General features: G+C 48.9%; 2 protein-coding genes across 2 annotated transcripts; both read left to right on the top strand.

Annotated features, from left to right (window-relative positions):
- Window positions 1–366: 366 nt before the first annotated feature.
- LOC115190464 (protein flightless-1 homolog) lies at window positions 367–5,719 on the top strand. The gene is made up of 7 exons (XM_029748755.1): window positions 367–442; window positions 831–970; window positions 1,501–1,717; window positions 2,026–2,180; window positions 2,446–2,506; window positions 4,474–4,602; window positions 5,549–5,719. The coding sequence occupies exons 1-7, from the start codon at window positions 428–430 to the stop codon at window positions 5,717–5,719; spliced, it is 888 nt and encodes a 295-aa protein (XP_029604615.1). The 5' UTR covers window positions 367–427.
- Window positions 5,720–8,929, top strand: LOC115190465 (protein flightless-1 homolog). The gene is made up of 3 exons (XM_029748756.1): window positions 5,720–5,761; window positions 6,110–6,175; window positions 8,794–8,929. Exons 1-3 carry the CDS (start codon window positions 5,738–5,740, stop codon window positions 8,926–8,928), a joined length of 225 nt encoding a protein of 74 aa, XP_029604616.1. The 5' UTR covers window positions 5,720–5,737; the 3' UTR covers window position 8,929.
- Window positions 8,930–15,135: the final 6,206 nt, after the last annotated feature.

The raw sequence follows: 15,135 nt of genomic DNA, 5'->3' as shown, positions 1-15,135 counted from the left end.
TAAACAGCTCTTCCTAACCCAGACAACCCCCCATGGTCCTCACTGAGGTAACAGCTCTCTTCCCCCCAGACAACCCCCCCATGTTCCTCACTGAGGTAAACAGCTCTCTTCCTCCCCAGACAACCCCCCATGGTCCTCACTGAGGTAAAACAGCTCTCTTCCTCCCCAGACAACCCCCTGGTCCTCACTGAGGTAAACAGCTCTCTTCCTAACCCAGACAACCCCCCATGGTCCTCACTGAGGTAAACAGCTCTCTTCCTAACCCAGACAACCCCCCATGGTCCTCACTGAGGTAAACAGCTCTCTTCCTAACCCAGACAACCCCCCATGGTCCTCACTGAGGTAAACAGCTCTCTTCCTCCCCCAGACAACCCCCCATGGTCCTCACTGAGGTAAACAGCTCTCTTCCTAACCCAGACAACCCCCCATGGCCCTCACTGAGGTAAACAGCTCTCTTCCTCCCCAGACAACCCCCCATGGTCCTCACTGAGGTAAACAGCTCTCTTCCTCCCCAGACAACCCCCCATGGCCCTCACTGAGGTAAACACTTCTCTCTCCCTCCCTCCCCCCCCTCCTCCTCTCCCTCCTCTTCCCCCTCCCTCCCTCTCTCTCCTCCTCCTCCCTCCTCTCTCTCCCTCTCCCGCTCCTCTCCCCCTCTCTCCTCCTTTCCCTCTCCCTCTCTCCTCCTCCTCCCCCTCTCTCCTCCTTTCCCTCTCCCTCTCTCCTCCTCCTCTCCCTCCCCCCTCCTCTCTCCTCCTTTCCCTCTCCCTCTCTCCTCCTCCTCTCCCTCCCCCCTCCTCTCTCCTCCTCTCTCCCCCTCCTCTCTCCAGGCAGAGCAGATGATGGAGGAGTGGAATGAGGATCTGGATGGAATGGAGGGATTTGTGTTGGAGGGGAAGAAGTTTGCTCGTCTGCCAGAGGAGGAGTTTGGACACTTCCACACACAGGACTGTTACGTCTTCCTCTGCAGGTACACACACACACACACACACACACAGACAGAGACAGACAGAGACACACACACACACACACAACACAACACACCACACACACAGAGACACACAGAGAGACACACACAGGACTGTGGGTCTGTCTCAGGACTGTAGGAGGACTGTGGGTCTGTCTCAGGACTGTAGGAGGACTGCGGGTCTGTCTCAGGACTGTAGGAGGACTGTAGGAGGACTGCGGGTCTGTCTCAGGACTGTAGGAGGACTGCGGGTCTGTCTCAGGACTGTAGGAGGACTGCGGGTCTGTCTCAGGACTGTAGGAGGACTGCGGGTCTGTCTCAGGACTGTAGGAGGACTGTGGGTCTGTCTCAGGACTGTAGGAGGACTGTGGGTCTGTCTCAGGACTAGGAGGACTGTGGGTCTGTCTCAGGACTGTAGGAGGACTGTGGGTCTGTCTCTGGACTGTAGGAGGACTGTGGGTCTGTCTCAGGACTGTAGGAAGAATGCGGACATACTATGGACTGAATGAAGTGGTGTGTGTGTGTGTGTGTAGGTACTGGGTGCCAGTAGAATACGACGATGAGGACAAGGAGAAGAAGGAGAGACACGGCCACCACGGAGGAGAGGAAGAGGAGGAGGAGAGAGTGGAGGAAGACTTCCAGTGTGTTGTGTATTTCTGGCAGGGCAGGCAGGCCTCTAACATGGGCTGGCTCACCTTCACCTTCTCTCTGCAGAAGAAGTTTGAGAGTCTCTTCCCCGGGAAACTGGAGGTGTGTACACACACACACACACACACACACACACACACACACACACACAGAGACACACAGCAGGACTAGACATCCCTCTTCCCTGGGAAACCAGAGGTTCCTAATGTTTTGTCCCCTGTCGGTGTTCCTAATGTTTTGTCCCCTGTCGGTGTTCCTAATGTTTTGTCCCCTGTCGGTGTTCCTAATGTTTTGTCCCGTGTAGGTGTTCCTAATGTTTTGTCCTCTGTAGGTGTTCCTAATGTTTTGTCCTCTGTAGGTGTTCCTAATGTTTTGTCCTCTCGGTGTTCCTAATGTTTTGTCCTCTGTAGGTGGTCCGTATGACCCAGCAGCAGGAGAATCTCAAGTTCCTGTCTCACTTCAAGAGGAAGTTCATCGTTCATAAAGGGAAGAGGAAACAGAAGGTCGATGCCGCTCAGCCCTCCCTCTACCACATACGCACCAATGGCAGCGCTCTCTGTACCAGGTACCCCTCCTCCCTCTACCACATACGCACCAATGGCAGCGCTCTCTGTACCAGGTACCCTCCTCCCTCTACCACATACGCACCAATGGCAGCACTCTCTGTACCAGGTACCCTCCCTCTACCACATACGCACCAATGGCAGCGCTCTCTGTACCAGGTCACATGACTCTAGAACGGCTGTGACGAGGAGACGTTTTTCAATGAGGAAGAGTTAACCAACTGGAGCTCTCCTCTCTCTCTCTCTGTCTCTCTCTCCCCCCCCCAGGACGATCCAGATAGGAACGGACTCCAGTAACCTGAACTCAGAGTTCTGCTTCATCCTCAAGGTCAGTTATATACCTGAGACACACTGACCTCTGACCCCTAACCTGAGATACACTGACCTCTGACCCCTAACCTGAGACACACTGACCTCTGACCTGAGACGCTCTGACCTGAGATGCACTGACCTGACCTGAGACGCACTGACCTCTGACCCCTAACCTGAGACGCTCTGACCCCTAACCTGAGACGCACTGACCCCTAACCTGAGACGCACTGACCCCTAACCTGAGACGCACTGACCCCTAACCTGAGACGCACTGACCCCTAACCTGAGACGCACTGACCCCTAACCTGAGACGCACTGACCCCTAACCTGAGACGCACTGACCCCTAACCTGAGACGCACTGACCCCTAACCTGAGACGCACTGACCTCTGACCCCTAACCTGAGACGCACTGACCTCTGACCTGAGGGACACTCTGACCTTCTGACCTCAAAACACAGGAAATATCACACTGATTAAAACCTTTAACTTGTCAGAACTTTAATTGAGTGTAAATGTCAGCCGCTTAACCTCTCTGGGCCACCGTAGTCAACAGCCAGTGGAATCGCGTGGCGCGATATTCAAATACCTCAAAAATGCTATAACTTAAAATTTCTCAAACAATATGACTATTTTACACCATTTTAAAGACAAGACTCTCGTTAATCTAACCACATTGTCCGATTCAAAAAGGCTTTACAGCGAAAGCAAAAACATGAGATTATGTCAGCAGAGTACCCAGCCAGAAATAATCAGACACCCATTTTTTCAAGCTAGCATAAATGTCACCAAAAACCAAAACCACAGCTAAATGCAGCACTAACCTTTGATGATCTTCATCGGATGACACTCCTAGGACATTATGTTATACAATACATGCATGTTTTGTCAATCAAGTTCATATTTATATCAAAAACCAGCTTTTTACATTAGCATGTAACTAGCATGTGACTAGCATTCCCACCGAAACACTTCCGGTGAATTTACTAAATTACTCACGATAACGTTGACAAAAGTGCCATAACACTTATTTTAATGAATTATAGATACAGAACTCCTTTATGCAATCGCCGGTGTCCGATTTTAAAATAGGCTTTTCGGCTAAGCACATTTTGCAATATTCTGAGTACATAGCCCGGCCATCACGGTGAGCTATTCAGACCACCCGCCAAGTTCGGGGCAACCTAAACTCAGAATTACTATTAGAAAAATTGGATTACCTTTGCTGTTCTTCGTCAGAATGCACTCCCAGGACTTCTACTTAAACAACAAATGTTGTTTTGGTTCCAAATAATCCATAGTTATATCCAAATACCTCAGTTTTGTTCGTTGCGTTGAGGTCAGTATCCGAAGGATAATGCGCAAACTTATTTCGTGACAAATTAAATAAAAAATATTCCATTACCGTACTAGAAGCAAGTCAAATGCTGTTTAAATCAATTTTTATGCTATTTTTCTCGTAAAATAGCGATAATATTCCAAACCGGGCAACGTTTGTATTCATTCAAAGGCTGAAAGAAAAAAATGGAGGAGTCTCGTGAACGTGCATCTGTCTCACTGTCCCCAGGCAGTCCACTTACAAACTCTGCTGCTGTACTTTGCCCAGAGACAGGAGACACATCATTCCACTTTCTGAACGCTTTAGAGAGCCAATGGAAGCCTTAGAAAGTGTCACGTTACAGCACAGATGCTGTATTTTTGATAGAGATGCAACAGAAGGACAACAAATTGTCAGACAGGGCACTTCCTGTATGGAATCTTCTCAGGTTTTTGCCTGCCATATGAGTTCTGTTATACTCAGACACCATTCAAACAGTTTAGAAACTTCAGAGTGTTTTCTATGCATATTGTCGTTTCTGGGCAAGAGTAGTAACCAGTTTAAATTGGGTACGGTTTTTATCCGGCCGTGAAAATACTGCCCCCTATACCCCAACAGGTTAATAGTGTATTGACTGACGTGTGTGTGTGTGTGTGTGTGTATGTAGGTGCCGTTTGAGAGTACAGACAACCAGGGGATAGTCTATACCTGGGTGGGCCGGGCTGCTGACCCTGATGAGGCCAAACTGGCTGAAGACATCATGAACTGTCTGTTTGATGATACCTACAGCAAACAGGTACGTCTGTCTTTATACCTGTCTGTCTTTATACCTGTCTGTCTGTTATACCTGTCTGATACCTGTCTGTCTGTTATACCTACAGCAAACAGGTCTGTCTGTCTTTATACCTGTCTGTCTGTCTGTTATAGCTGCCTGTCTGTCTCACCTACAGCAAACAAGTATAGCTAACATCCTCAATCAATTAATTAATTAATTGATCCTTTATTTAATTAGGCCAGTTAAGAACACATTCTTATTTACAATGACGACCGTGGCAGTTTGACTGGTAACCATGGAACCTCTGACCGTGGCAGTTTGACTGGTACCATGGAACCTCTGACCGTGGCAGTTTTGACTGGTAACCATGGAACCTCTGACCGTGGCAGTTTGACTGGTAACCATGGAACCTCTGACCGTGCAGTTTGACTGGTAACCATGGAACCTCTGACCGTGGCAGTTTGACTGGTAACCATGGAACCTCTGACCGTGGCAGTTTGATGGTAACCATGGAACCTCTGACCGTGGCAGTTTGACTGGTAACCATGGAACCTCTGACCGTTGGCAGTTTGACTGGTTACCATGGAACCTCTGACCGTGGCAGTTTGACTGGTTAACATGGAAACCTCTGACCGTGGCAGTTTGACTGGTTACCATGGAACCTCTGACCGTTGGCAGTTTGACTGGTTACCATGGAACCTCTGACCGTGGCAGTTTGACTGGTTACCATGGAACCTCTGACCGTGGCAGTTTGACTGGTTACCATGGAAACCTCTGACCGTGGCAGTTTGACTGGTTTACCATGGAACCTCTGACCGTGGCAGTTTGACTGGTTACCATGGAACCTCTGACCGTGGCAGTTTGACTGGTACCATGGAACCTCTGACCGTTGGCAGTTTGACTGGTAACCGTTGGAACCTCTGACCGTGGCAGTTTGACTGGTAACCACGGAGCTCCTGTCTCCTAGGTGATCAACGAGGGGGAGGAGCCGGAGAACTTCTTCTGGGTGGGGATTGGCTGTCAGAAGGTGTACGACGAGGACGCTGACTACATGAAGTACGCCAGACTGTTCCGCTGTTCCAATGAGAAGGGATACTTCGCCGTGGTCGGAGAAATGCTCCGACTTCTGTCAGGATGACCTGGCGACGATGACATCATGCTGCTGGACAACGGCCAAGAGGTGGGACGAGCTGTCTATACACCTGGACACGACACCTGTCTATCTATATACACCTGGACACTACACCTGTCTGTCTATATACACCTGGACACTACACCTGTCTGTCTATATACACCTGGACACTACACCTGTCTGTCTATATACACCTGGACACTACACCTGTCTATCTATATACACCTGGACACTACACCTGTCTATCTATATACACCTGGACACTACACCTGTCTATCTATATACACCTGGACACTACACCTGTCTATCTATATACACCTGGACACTACACCTGTCTATCTATATACACCTGGACCCTACACCTTTAATAGTGTTTTCTGTCTCTCTCTCTGTCAGGTGTACATGTGGGTGGGAACTCAGACCAGTCAGGTAGAAATTAAACTCAGCCTCAAAGCCTGCCAGGTGAGATATGTGACCCTCTCCCGCCCAAACAGTAATGATTTGTTTCTATAGTTTTACTATATCTTTACTGTGTCTAGAGTCTGTCAGTCTATTGTTTTACTATATCTTTACTGTGTCTAGAGTCTGTCAGATTATATTGTTTCCTCCAGGCGGTTCTGTCTCTCCTCCAGGCGGTTCTGTCTCTCCTCCAGGCGGTTCTGTCTCTCCTCCAGGCGGGTTCTGTCTCTCCTCCAGGCGGTTCTGTCTCTCCTCAGGCGGTTCTGTCTCTCCTCCAGGCGGTTCTGTCTCTCCTCCAGGCGGTTCTGTCTCTCCTCCAGGCGGTTCTGTCTCTCCTCCAGGCGGTTCTGTCTCTCCTCCAGGCGGTTCTGTCTCTCCTCCAGGCGGTTCTGTCTCTCCTCCAGGCGGTTCTGTCTCTCCTCCAGGCGGTTCTGTCTCTCCTCCAGGTGGTAATATAATGGTTGTTCCGTCTCTCCTCCAGGTGGTTCTGTCTCTCCTCCAGATGGTAATATAATGGTGGTTCTGTCTCTCCTCCAGGCGGTTCTGTCTCTCCTCCAGGTGGTAATATAATGGTTTTTCTGTCTCTCCTCCAGGTGGTAATATAATGGTTTTTCTGTCTCTCCTCCAGGTGGTAATATAATGATGGTTCTGTCTCTCCTCCAGGCGGTTCTGTCTCTCCTCCAGGCGGTTTCTGTCTCTCCTCCAGGCGGTTCTGTCTCTCCTCCAGGCGGTTCTGTCTCTCCTCCAGGCGGTTCTGTCTCTCCTCCAGGCGGTTCTGTCTCTCCTCCAGGCGGTTCTGTCTCTCCTCCAGGCGGTTCTGTCTCTCCTCCAGGTGGTTCTGTCTCTCCTCCAGGTGGTTCTGTCTCTCCTCCAGGTGGTAATATAATGGTTGTTCTGTCTCCTCCAGGTGGTTCTGTCTCTCCTCCAGGTTGGTAATATAATGGTGGTTCTGTCTCTCCTCCAGGTGGTAATATAATGGTGGTTCTGTCTCTCCTCCAGGTGGTAATATAATGGTTGTTCTGTCTCTCTTCCAGGTGGTTCTGTCTCTCCTCCAGGTGGTAATATAATGGTGGTTCTGTCTCTCCTCCCGGCGGTTCTGTCTCTCCTCCAGGTGGTTCTGTCTCTCCTCCAGGTGGTAATATAATGGTTTGTCTGTCTCTCCTCCAGGTGGTTCTGTCTCTCCTCCAGGTGGTAATATAATGATGGTTCTATCTCTCCTCCAGGTGGTTCTGTCTCTCTCCAGGCGGTTCTGTCTCTCCTCCAGGCGGTTCGTCTCTCCTCCAGGCGGTTCTGTCTCTCCTCCAGGCGGTTCTGTCTCTCCTCCAGGCGGTTCTGTCTTCTCTCCAGGCGGTTCTGTCTCTCTCAGGTGGTAATATAATGGTTGTTCTGTCTCTCCCTCCTCCAGGTGGTTCTGTCTCTCCTCCAGGTGGTTCTGTCCTCCTCCAGGTGTTCTGTCTCTCCTCCAGGTGTAATATAATGGTTGTTCTGTCTCTCCTCCAGGTGGTAATATAATGGTTTTTCTGTCTCTCTCCAGGTGGTTCTGTCCTCTCCTCCAGGTGGTGATATAATGGTTTTTTTCTGTCTCTCATCCAGGTGGTTCTGTCCTCTCTCCAGGTGGTTCTGTCTCTCCTCAGGTGGTTCTGGTTCTGTCTCTCCTCCAGGTGGTTTTGTATCTCCTCAGGTGGTAATGTAATGGTTGTTCTGTCTCTCCTCAGGTGGTTCTGTCTCTCCTCCAGGTGGTTCTGTCTCTCCTCCAGGTGGTTCTGGTTCTGTCTCTCCTCCAGGTGGTTTTGTCTCTCCTCCAGGTGGGTAATGTAATGGTTGTTCTGTCTCTCCTCCAGGTGGTTCTGTCTCTCTCCAGGTGGTGTTATAATGGTTTTTCTGTCCTCTCCTCCAGGTGGTTCTGTCTCTCCTCCAGGTGGTGATATAATGGTTTTTCTGTCTCTCCTCCAGGTGGTTCTGTCCTTCCAGGTGGTTCTGTCTCTCCTCCAGGTGGTTCTGTCTCTCCTCCAGGTGGTTCTGGTTCTGTCTCTCCTCCAGGTGGTTTTGTCTCTCCTCCAGGTGGTAATGTAATGGTTGTTCTGTCTCTCCTCCAGGTGGTTCTGTCTCTCCTCCAGGTGGTTCTGTCTCTCCTCCAGGTGGTTCTGGTTCTGTCTCTCCTCCAGGTGGTTTTGTCTCTCCTCCAGGTGGTAATGTAATGGTTGTTCTGTCTCTCCTCCAGGTGGTTCTGTCTCTCCTCCAGGTGGTGTTATAATGGTTTTTCTGTCTCTCCTCCAGGTGGTTCTGTCTCTCCTCCAGGTGGTGATATAATGGTTTTTCTGTCTCTCCTCCAGGTGGTTCTGTCTCTCCTCCAGGTGGTTCTGTCTCTTCTCCAGGTGGTTCTGTCTCTCCTCCAGGTGGTTTTGTCTCTCCTCCAGGTGGTAATGTAATGGTTGTTCTGTCTCTCCTCCAGGTGTGTTGTATAATGGTTTTTCTGTCTCTCCTCCAGGTGGTTCTGTCTCCCTCCAGGTGGTGACTATAATGGTTTTTCTGTCTCTCCTCCAGGTGGTTCTGTCTCTCCTCCAGGTGGTTCTGTCTCTCCTCCAGGTGGTGATATAATGGTTTTTCTGTCTCTCCTCCAGGTGTACATCCAACACATACGTTCTAAGGAGTCGGAGACGCCCAGGAAGCTGCGTCTGGTCAGGAAGGGGAACGAACCCCACTGCTTCACACGATGCTTCCACGGCTGGGGCGCCTTCAAGACGCCGCCCGCGTAGACACGCCCACGTAGGAAACACACAGCATAGACACGTCTACGTAGAATCACACAGCGTAGACACGTCCACATAGAAACACACAGCATAGACACGTCCGCTCTACGTAGATGCAGCTTTGTGTTCTACCTGAAAGAGACGCTTTATCATATCAGCACACGTTTTATCTGCTGGATGTCACCCTTCCTGTTCCCCTCCTTCCTCCTTCCTGTTCCCCTCCTTCCTCCTTCCTGTTCCCCTCCTTCCTCCTTCCTGGTCCCCTCCCTCCTCCTTCCTGTTCCCCTCCCTCCTCCTTCCTGTTCTCCTCCCTCCTCCTTCCCGTTCCCCTCCCTCCTCCTTCCCGTTCCCCTCCCTCCTCCTTCCTGTTCCCCTCCCTCCTCCTTCCTGTTCCCCTCCCCCCTCCTTCCCGTTCTGCCTGATCTCCGTGGCGACGATGCAGCCGTTTCTGACGTCCCAGAGAGAGAGAATGTTTCAGTGATCGGTCCTGGCCTGGCCGTAGATATAGTTATACCAGATATAGATGTATATTTACTAGACTGCCATCTTCTACTGTACTGCAGCAGCTCTACGTGCGCACGCCTGGCTGTAATTGTGTGCACGCTCCTGATGTCACTTGCAGACACTGTATTTATGGGTTTTATATGAGAATAAAGTTTCACGAAACATGCTGTCTGTCTGCTAACTGGGTCTCAAGTGGAGTTGACTTTCCTTTTACAGTTTTTCAAGGTCATTTACGTTTACTATGCAACCTTTTTGTGGCGGGGGAAAAAAAAACAGATTTTTCAGGGGTGCTGCAGCACCCTCACCTCCATTGGCTGTGACGGACCCGGCCGCCCGACGGACACCCAGATACAACTGTGGGAAGCTTTGGACCAGCATCCCTGTGGAACGCTTTCAACACTTTGTAGAGTCCGTGTCCCGACGAATTGAGGCTGTTCTGAGGGCAGAAGGGGGGTAGAACTCCCAACGTTAATGACTTAAGGTGTTCCTAATGTTTTGTCCACTCAGTGTAAACGACTTTAGATTTATTTTACCTTCTGATCGCTGGAGACGGGAGACCAGTCGTCACGGAGACCAGTCGTCACGGCAGCAAACTGAATCATATCAACTTTCCCACAGCTTTGTGGGTATTGTTAGATGTTAGAGCTTAGAAAACACCTGCAATAACATCTATGTGTATACGACCAAATAAAATGTGATTTTTGATTTGTTAAAGTCGATGAAAACGCAGTTATGTGGAATTGAAATTGTACGGCCTTTTAATAACTTGCAGGGATGTGACGTCTAGTCCGAAGTCTTTCAGGACACCTGAGTGTCCCGGCATCTGTTGGTCTGATTGGTCCCTTTAATCACACGGTTCGTTCCCTTCAGTTGGTTTTAACCGGCAGCGGACCACCCTGCACCCCACCGCTGGCTTTAACCGGCAGCAGACCACCCTGCACCCCACCGCTGGCTTTAACCGGCAGCAGACCACCCTGCATCCCACCGCTGGCTTTAACCGGCAGCAGACCACCCTGCACCCCACCGCTGGCTTTAACCGGCAGCCTACCACCCTGCACCCCACCGCTGGCTTTAACCGGCAGCCTACCACCCTGCACCCCACCGCTGGCTTTAACCGGCAGCGGACCACCCTGCACCCCACCGCTGGCTTTAACCGGCAGCGGACCACCCTGCACCCCACCGCTGGCTTTAACCGGCAGCCTACCACCCTGCACCCCACCGCTGGCTTTAACCGGCAGCGGACCACCCTGCACCCCACCGCTGGCTTTAACCGCAGCGGACCACCCTGCACCCCACCGCTGGCTTTAACCGGCAGCCTACCACCCTGCACCCCACCGCTGGCTTTAACCGGCAGCCTACCACCCTGCACCCCACCGCTGGCTTTAACCGGCAGCGGACCACCCTGCACCCCACCGCTGGCTTTAACCGGCAGCGGACCACCCTGCATCCCCACCGCTGGCTTTAACCAGCAGCGGACCACCTGCACACCCACGCTGGCTTTAACCAGCAGCGGACCACCCTGCATCCCACCGCTGGCTTTAACCAGCAGCGGACCACCCTGCACCCCACCGCTGGCTTTAACCAGCAGCGGACACCCTGCATCCACCGCTGGCTTTAACCAGCAGCGGACCACCCTGCACCCCACCGCTGGCTTTAACCAGCAGCGGACCACCCTGCATCCCACCGCTGGCTTTAACCAGCAGCAGACCACCCTGCATCCCACCGCTGGCTTTAACCAGCAGCAGACCACCCTGCAATCCCACTGCTGGCTTGCTTCTGAAGCTAAGCAGGGTTGGTCCTGGTCAGTCCCTGGATGGGAGACCAGGTGGTGTTGGAGGGCCAGTAGGAGGCACCCTTTCCTCTGGTCTAAAAAATATCCCAATGCCCCAGGGCAGTGATTGGGGACACTGCCCTGTGTAGGGTGCTGTCTTTCGGATGGGACGTTAAACGGGTGTCCTGACTCTCTGAGGTCATTAAAGATCCCATGGTGCTTATCGTAATAGTAGGGGTGTTAACCCCGGTGTCCTGGCTAAATTCCCAATCTGGCCCTCATACCATCAGGGCCACCTAATCATCCCCAGCTTCCGATTGGCTCATTCATCCCCCCTCCTCTCCCCTGTAACTATTCCCCAGGTCGTTGCTGTTTTATTTCATTTGTTCCGTTATGAGAGACTCGTTACTAAAGGCTCTTCCACAACACATTGTGGGCGCTGCTCGTTAGAAGGTTGTATGAAAGAAACTCATCGCTGTATTTGGGTTTCATGATGTCAGAACTTGTGGCTCGTTTGAGTCCATTTGATGACAGCGGTGAGTGATAGGGAGTGGGAATAACAAGTCAGTAACTGATAAATGGGAATAACAAGTCAGTAAATGGGAATAACAAGTCAGTAAATGGGAATAACAAGTCAGTAAATGGGAATAACAAGTCAGTAACTGATGAAATGGGAATAACAAGTCAGTAACTGATAAATGGGAATAACAAGTCAGTAACTGATAAATGGGAATAACAAGTCAGTAAATGGGAATAACAAGTCAGTAAATGGGAATAACAAGTCAGTAAATGGGAATAACAAGTCAGTAACTGATGAAATGGGAATAACAAGTCAGTAACTGATAAATGGGAATAACAAGTCAGCGACTGATAAATGGGAATAACAAGCCAGTAACCGACAGCGCTGCGTCGTGTGTTGCTGAATGAGCTTCAACAAAACTGCAGGACTGAATCAAACCATCGTTTCCATAATTTCATGCTTAAAGGCTGTTTTTTTTTTATTCATACATTTATTCAGAGAACATAATGTAGCCACACCTGCAGAGCGTGTTGTGTGACTAAATAAGGCACGTCTGAATACTAAGCGTGTAGGAAAAGCATATATATATATTTTATTTAAGTCAGTTAAGAACTAATTCTTATTTACAATGACGGCCTACCCCGGGCCAAACCCGGACGATGCTGGTCCAAATTGTGCGTCGCCCTATGGGACTCCCAATCACAGCCGGATGTGATACAGCCTGGATTCAAACCAGGGACTGTAGTGACGCCTCTTGCGCCACTCGGGAGACCATGTGTCTTCGGACAGTATTCAGACCCCTTGACTTTTTCCACATTTTGTTACATTACAGCCTTATTCTAAAATAGATTTAAAAAATGTTAATCGGCAATCTACACACAATAACCCCATAATGACAAAACGAAAACAGGTTTTTATAATTTTTATTACAAATAAAAACATACCTTTATAATAAACAGTACCAGTCAAAAGTGGACACACCTAGTCATTCCAGGGTTTTTCTTTAATATTGTAGAATAATAGTGAAGACATCAAAACTATGAAATAACACATGGAATCATGTAGTAACCAAAAAAATGTATATTTAAAATTCTTCAAAGTAGCCACCTTTTGCCTAGACAGCTTGGCATTCTCTCAACCCGCTTCATGAGGTAGTCACCTGGAATGGTAGTCACTTCAATTAACAGGTGTGCCTTGTTAAAAGTTCATTTGTGGAATTTCTTAATGTGTTTGAACCAGTCAGTTGTGTTGTGACAAGTAGGGGTGGTATACAGAAGATAAGCTCTATCTGGTAAAAGACCAAGTCCATATTATGCCAAGAACAGCTCAAATAAGCAAAGTGAAACAACAGTCCATCATTACTTTAACACATGAAGGTCAGTCAATACGGAAAATGTATAGAACTTTGAAACCCTGAAATGAGTAGGTGTGTCCAAACTTTTGACTGGTATTGTAAGTGTTCAGACCCTTTGCTATGAGACTCAATTGAGCTCAGGTCCATCCTGTTTCCATTGATCATCCTTGAGATGTTTCTACAACTTGATTGGAGTCCACCTGTGGTAAATTCAATTGATTGGACATGATTTGGAAAGGCACACATACCTGTCTATATAAGGTCCCACAGTTGACAGTGCATGTCAGAGCAAAAACCAAGCCATGAGGTTGAAGGAATTGTCCGTAGAGCTCCAAGACAGGATTGTGTCGAGGCACAGATCTGGGGAAGGGTACCAAAACATTTCTGCAGCATTGATGGTCCCCAAGAACACAGTGGCCTCCATTTATTCTTAAATGGAAGAAGTTTGGAACCACCAAGACTCTTCCTAGAGCTGGCCGCCCGGCCAAACTGAACAATCGGGGGAGAAGAGCCTTGGTGACCAAGGGAGGTGACCAAGAACCCAAATGGTCACTCTGACAGAGCTCCAGAGTTGACGGAAACCTGCTCCAGAGCGCTCAAGACCTCTCACTGGGGGCGAATGTTCACCAACAGGACAATGACCCTAAACCCACAGCCAATCTCTGCGTGAGCTTGAGAGGCTCAGCAGAGAAGAACATGAGAAACTCCCCAAATACAGGTGTGCCAAGCTTGTAGCGTCATACCCAAGAAGACTCAAGACTGTAATCGCTGCCAAAGGTGTTTCAACAAAGTAAAGAGTCTGAATACTTATGCAAATGCTATTTCAGTTTATTTATTTATTTATACATTTGCAAAATTGTCTAAAAATCTGTTTTTGCTTTGTCATTATGGGGTATCGTGATGTCATTATGGGGTATCGTGATGTCATTATGGGGTATCGCGATGTCATTATGGGGTATTGCGATGTCATTATGGGGTATCGTGATGTCATTATGGGGTATTGTGATGTCATTATGGGGTATTGTGATGTCATTATGGGGTATCGTGATGTCATTATGGGGTATCGTGATGTCATTATGGGGTATTGTGTGTCGATTGATGAGGGGGAAAAAACAAATTTAATACATTTTAGAATAAGGCTGAAAGGTAACAAAATGTGGGCAAAGTCAAGGGGTCTGAATACTTTCCAAATGCACTGCATGTAGGCAAGGCAGGAATCCCTAAGACATAAATCGGCACTTTGTATTTTTAAACAGCCACTACAAATTGAAGCTAACTAAAGCCATCACTTGGTCAAAATCTAATAGGAGTGATGGGGGGGGTTATGTAATGCCGTTTAAAACAGGCATAACACCTTAAAGTAATGTCCAACCAAATAATTAAATACAGTTGAATCAACTGAAATTATATTACTTGGTTTGACATTACTATAAAAAGATGGCTGTTTAAAGAAAAACAAACCATGGATCCCAGTTTCTCCCGGCCCGTAGACTACCGTCAGGACGTCAAGCAGATAGACAGACATGAAGCCACCAGACCTCCAGGGCCACGTTCAGTAACCAGACAGACAGACAGACAGTTTAGGAGTAAATACTTTATTAACATTCTCCTTCAGCACCACCTCTACAGGAAATAGAGACTCTGTTCCTGGTTCCCATGGCTACGAGTGGTTAGTTAGTGAGACAGGCGGAGGCAGACCCTCCTCTCTGCTCTGTTACAGTCCTTAATGAGGTCCCTTTAACACAAGAGGTCCCCTGTGGTCCCGTGACCCAACCACAGAATACTGCTTAGCGTTAACTATGGTGACAGGTTCTAAGTTCTCTGATCGTTTGGTAGAACCTGTTTCGTCTCCTCTGGGTCTCAACCTAAAAATATTTTACATTGTAAAAGTAAAAAAAAAAAAAAAAGGTTAAAACAATTGTTGACTTGTGATAGGTCCTCCTCTGTTACCCAGAACACACTGCTTCACCCAGACAGCGTCCCAACAGTCTAAAGCAGCTCGTCTTCTCCTCCTCCTGATCTGAAAGTCCTGGTCACCTGAAACCTAATTCCCTCATCATATAC

This window comes from Salmo trutta, unplaced genomic scaffold, assembly GCF_901001165.1.
Source record: "Salmo trutta unplaced genomic scaffold, fSalTru1.1, whole genome shotgun sequence".
Taxonomy (NCBI): Eukaryota; Metazoa; Chordata; class Actinopteri; order Salmoniformes; family Salmonidae; genus Salmo; species Salmo trutta.
The sequence above is the reverse complement of the archived record's forward strand: the minus strand, read 5'-3'. Positions and strand labels throughout refer to the sequence as shown.

Excerpts from the sequence above, each read along its gene's own strand:
- LOC115190464 (XM_029748755.1), top strand. Across the intron at positions 2,181-2,445 it reads GGCAGCGCTCTCTGTACCAG|GACGATCCAGATAGGAACGG; the intron begins GTACCCCTCCTC and ends TCCCCCCCCCAG. Across the intron at positions 4,603-5,548 it reads ATGATACCTACAGCAAACAG|GTGATCAACGAGGGGGAGGA; the intron begins GTACGTCTGTCT and ends CCTGTCTCCTAG.
- LOC115190465 (XM_029748756.1), top strand. The coding sequence starts at position 5,738 with ATGCTGCTGGACAACGGCCAAGAG. Across the intron at positions 5,762-6,109 it reads TGCTGGACAACGGCCAAGAG|GTGTACATGTGGGTGGGAAC; the intron begins GTGGGACGAGCT and ends TCTCTCTGTCAG. Across the intron at positions 6,176-8,793 it reads TCAGCCTCAAAGCCTGCCAG|GTGTACATCCAACACATACG; the intron begins GTGAGATATGTG and ends TCTCTCCTCCAG.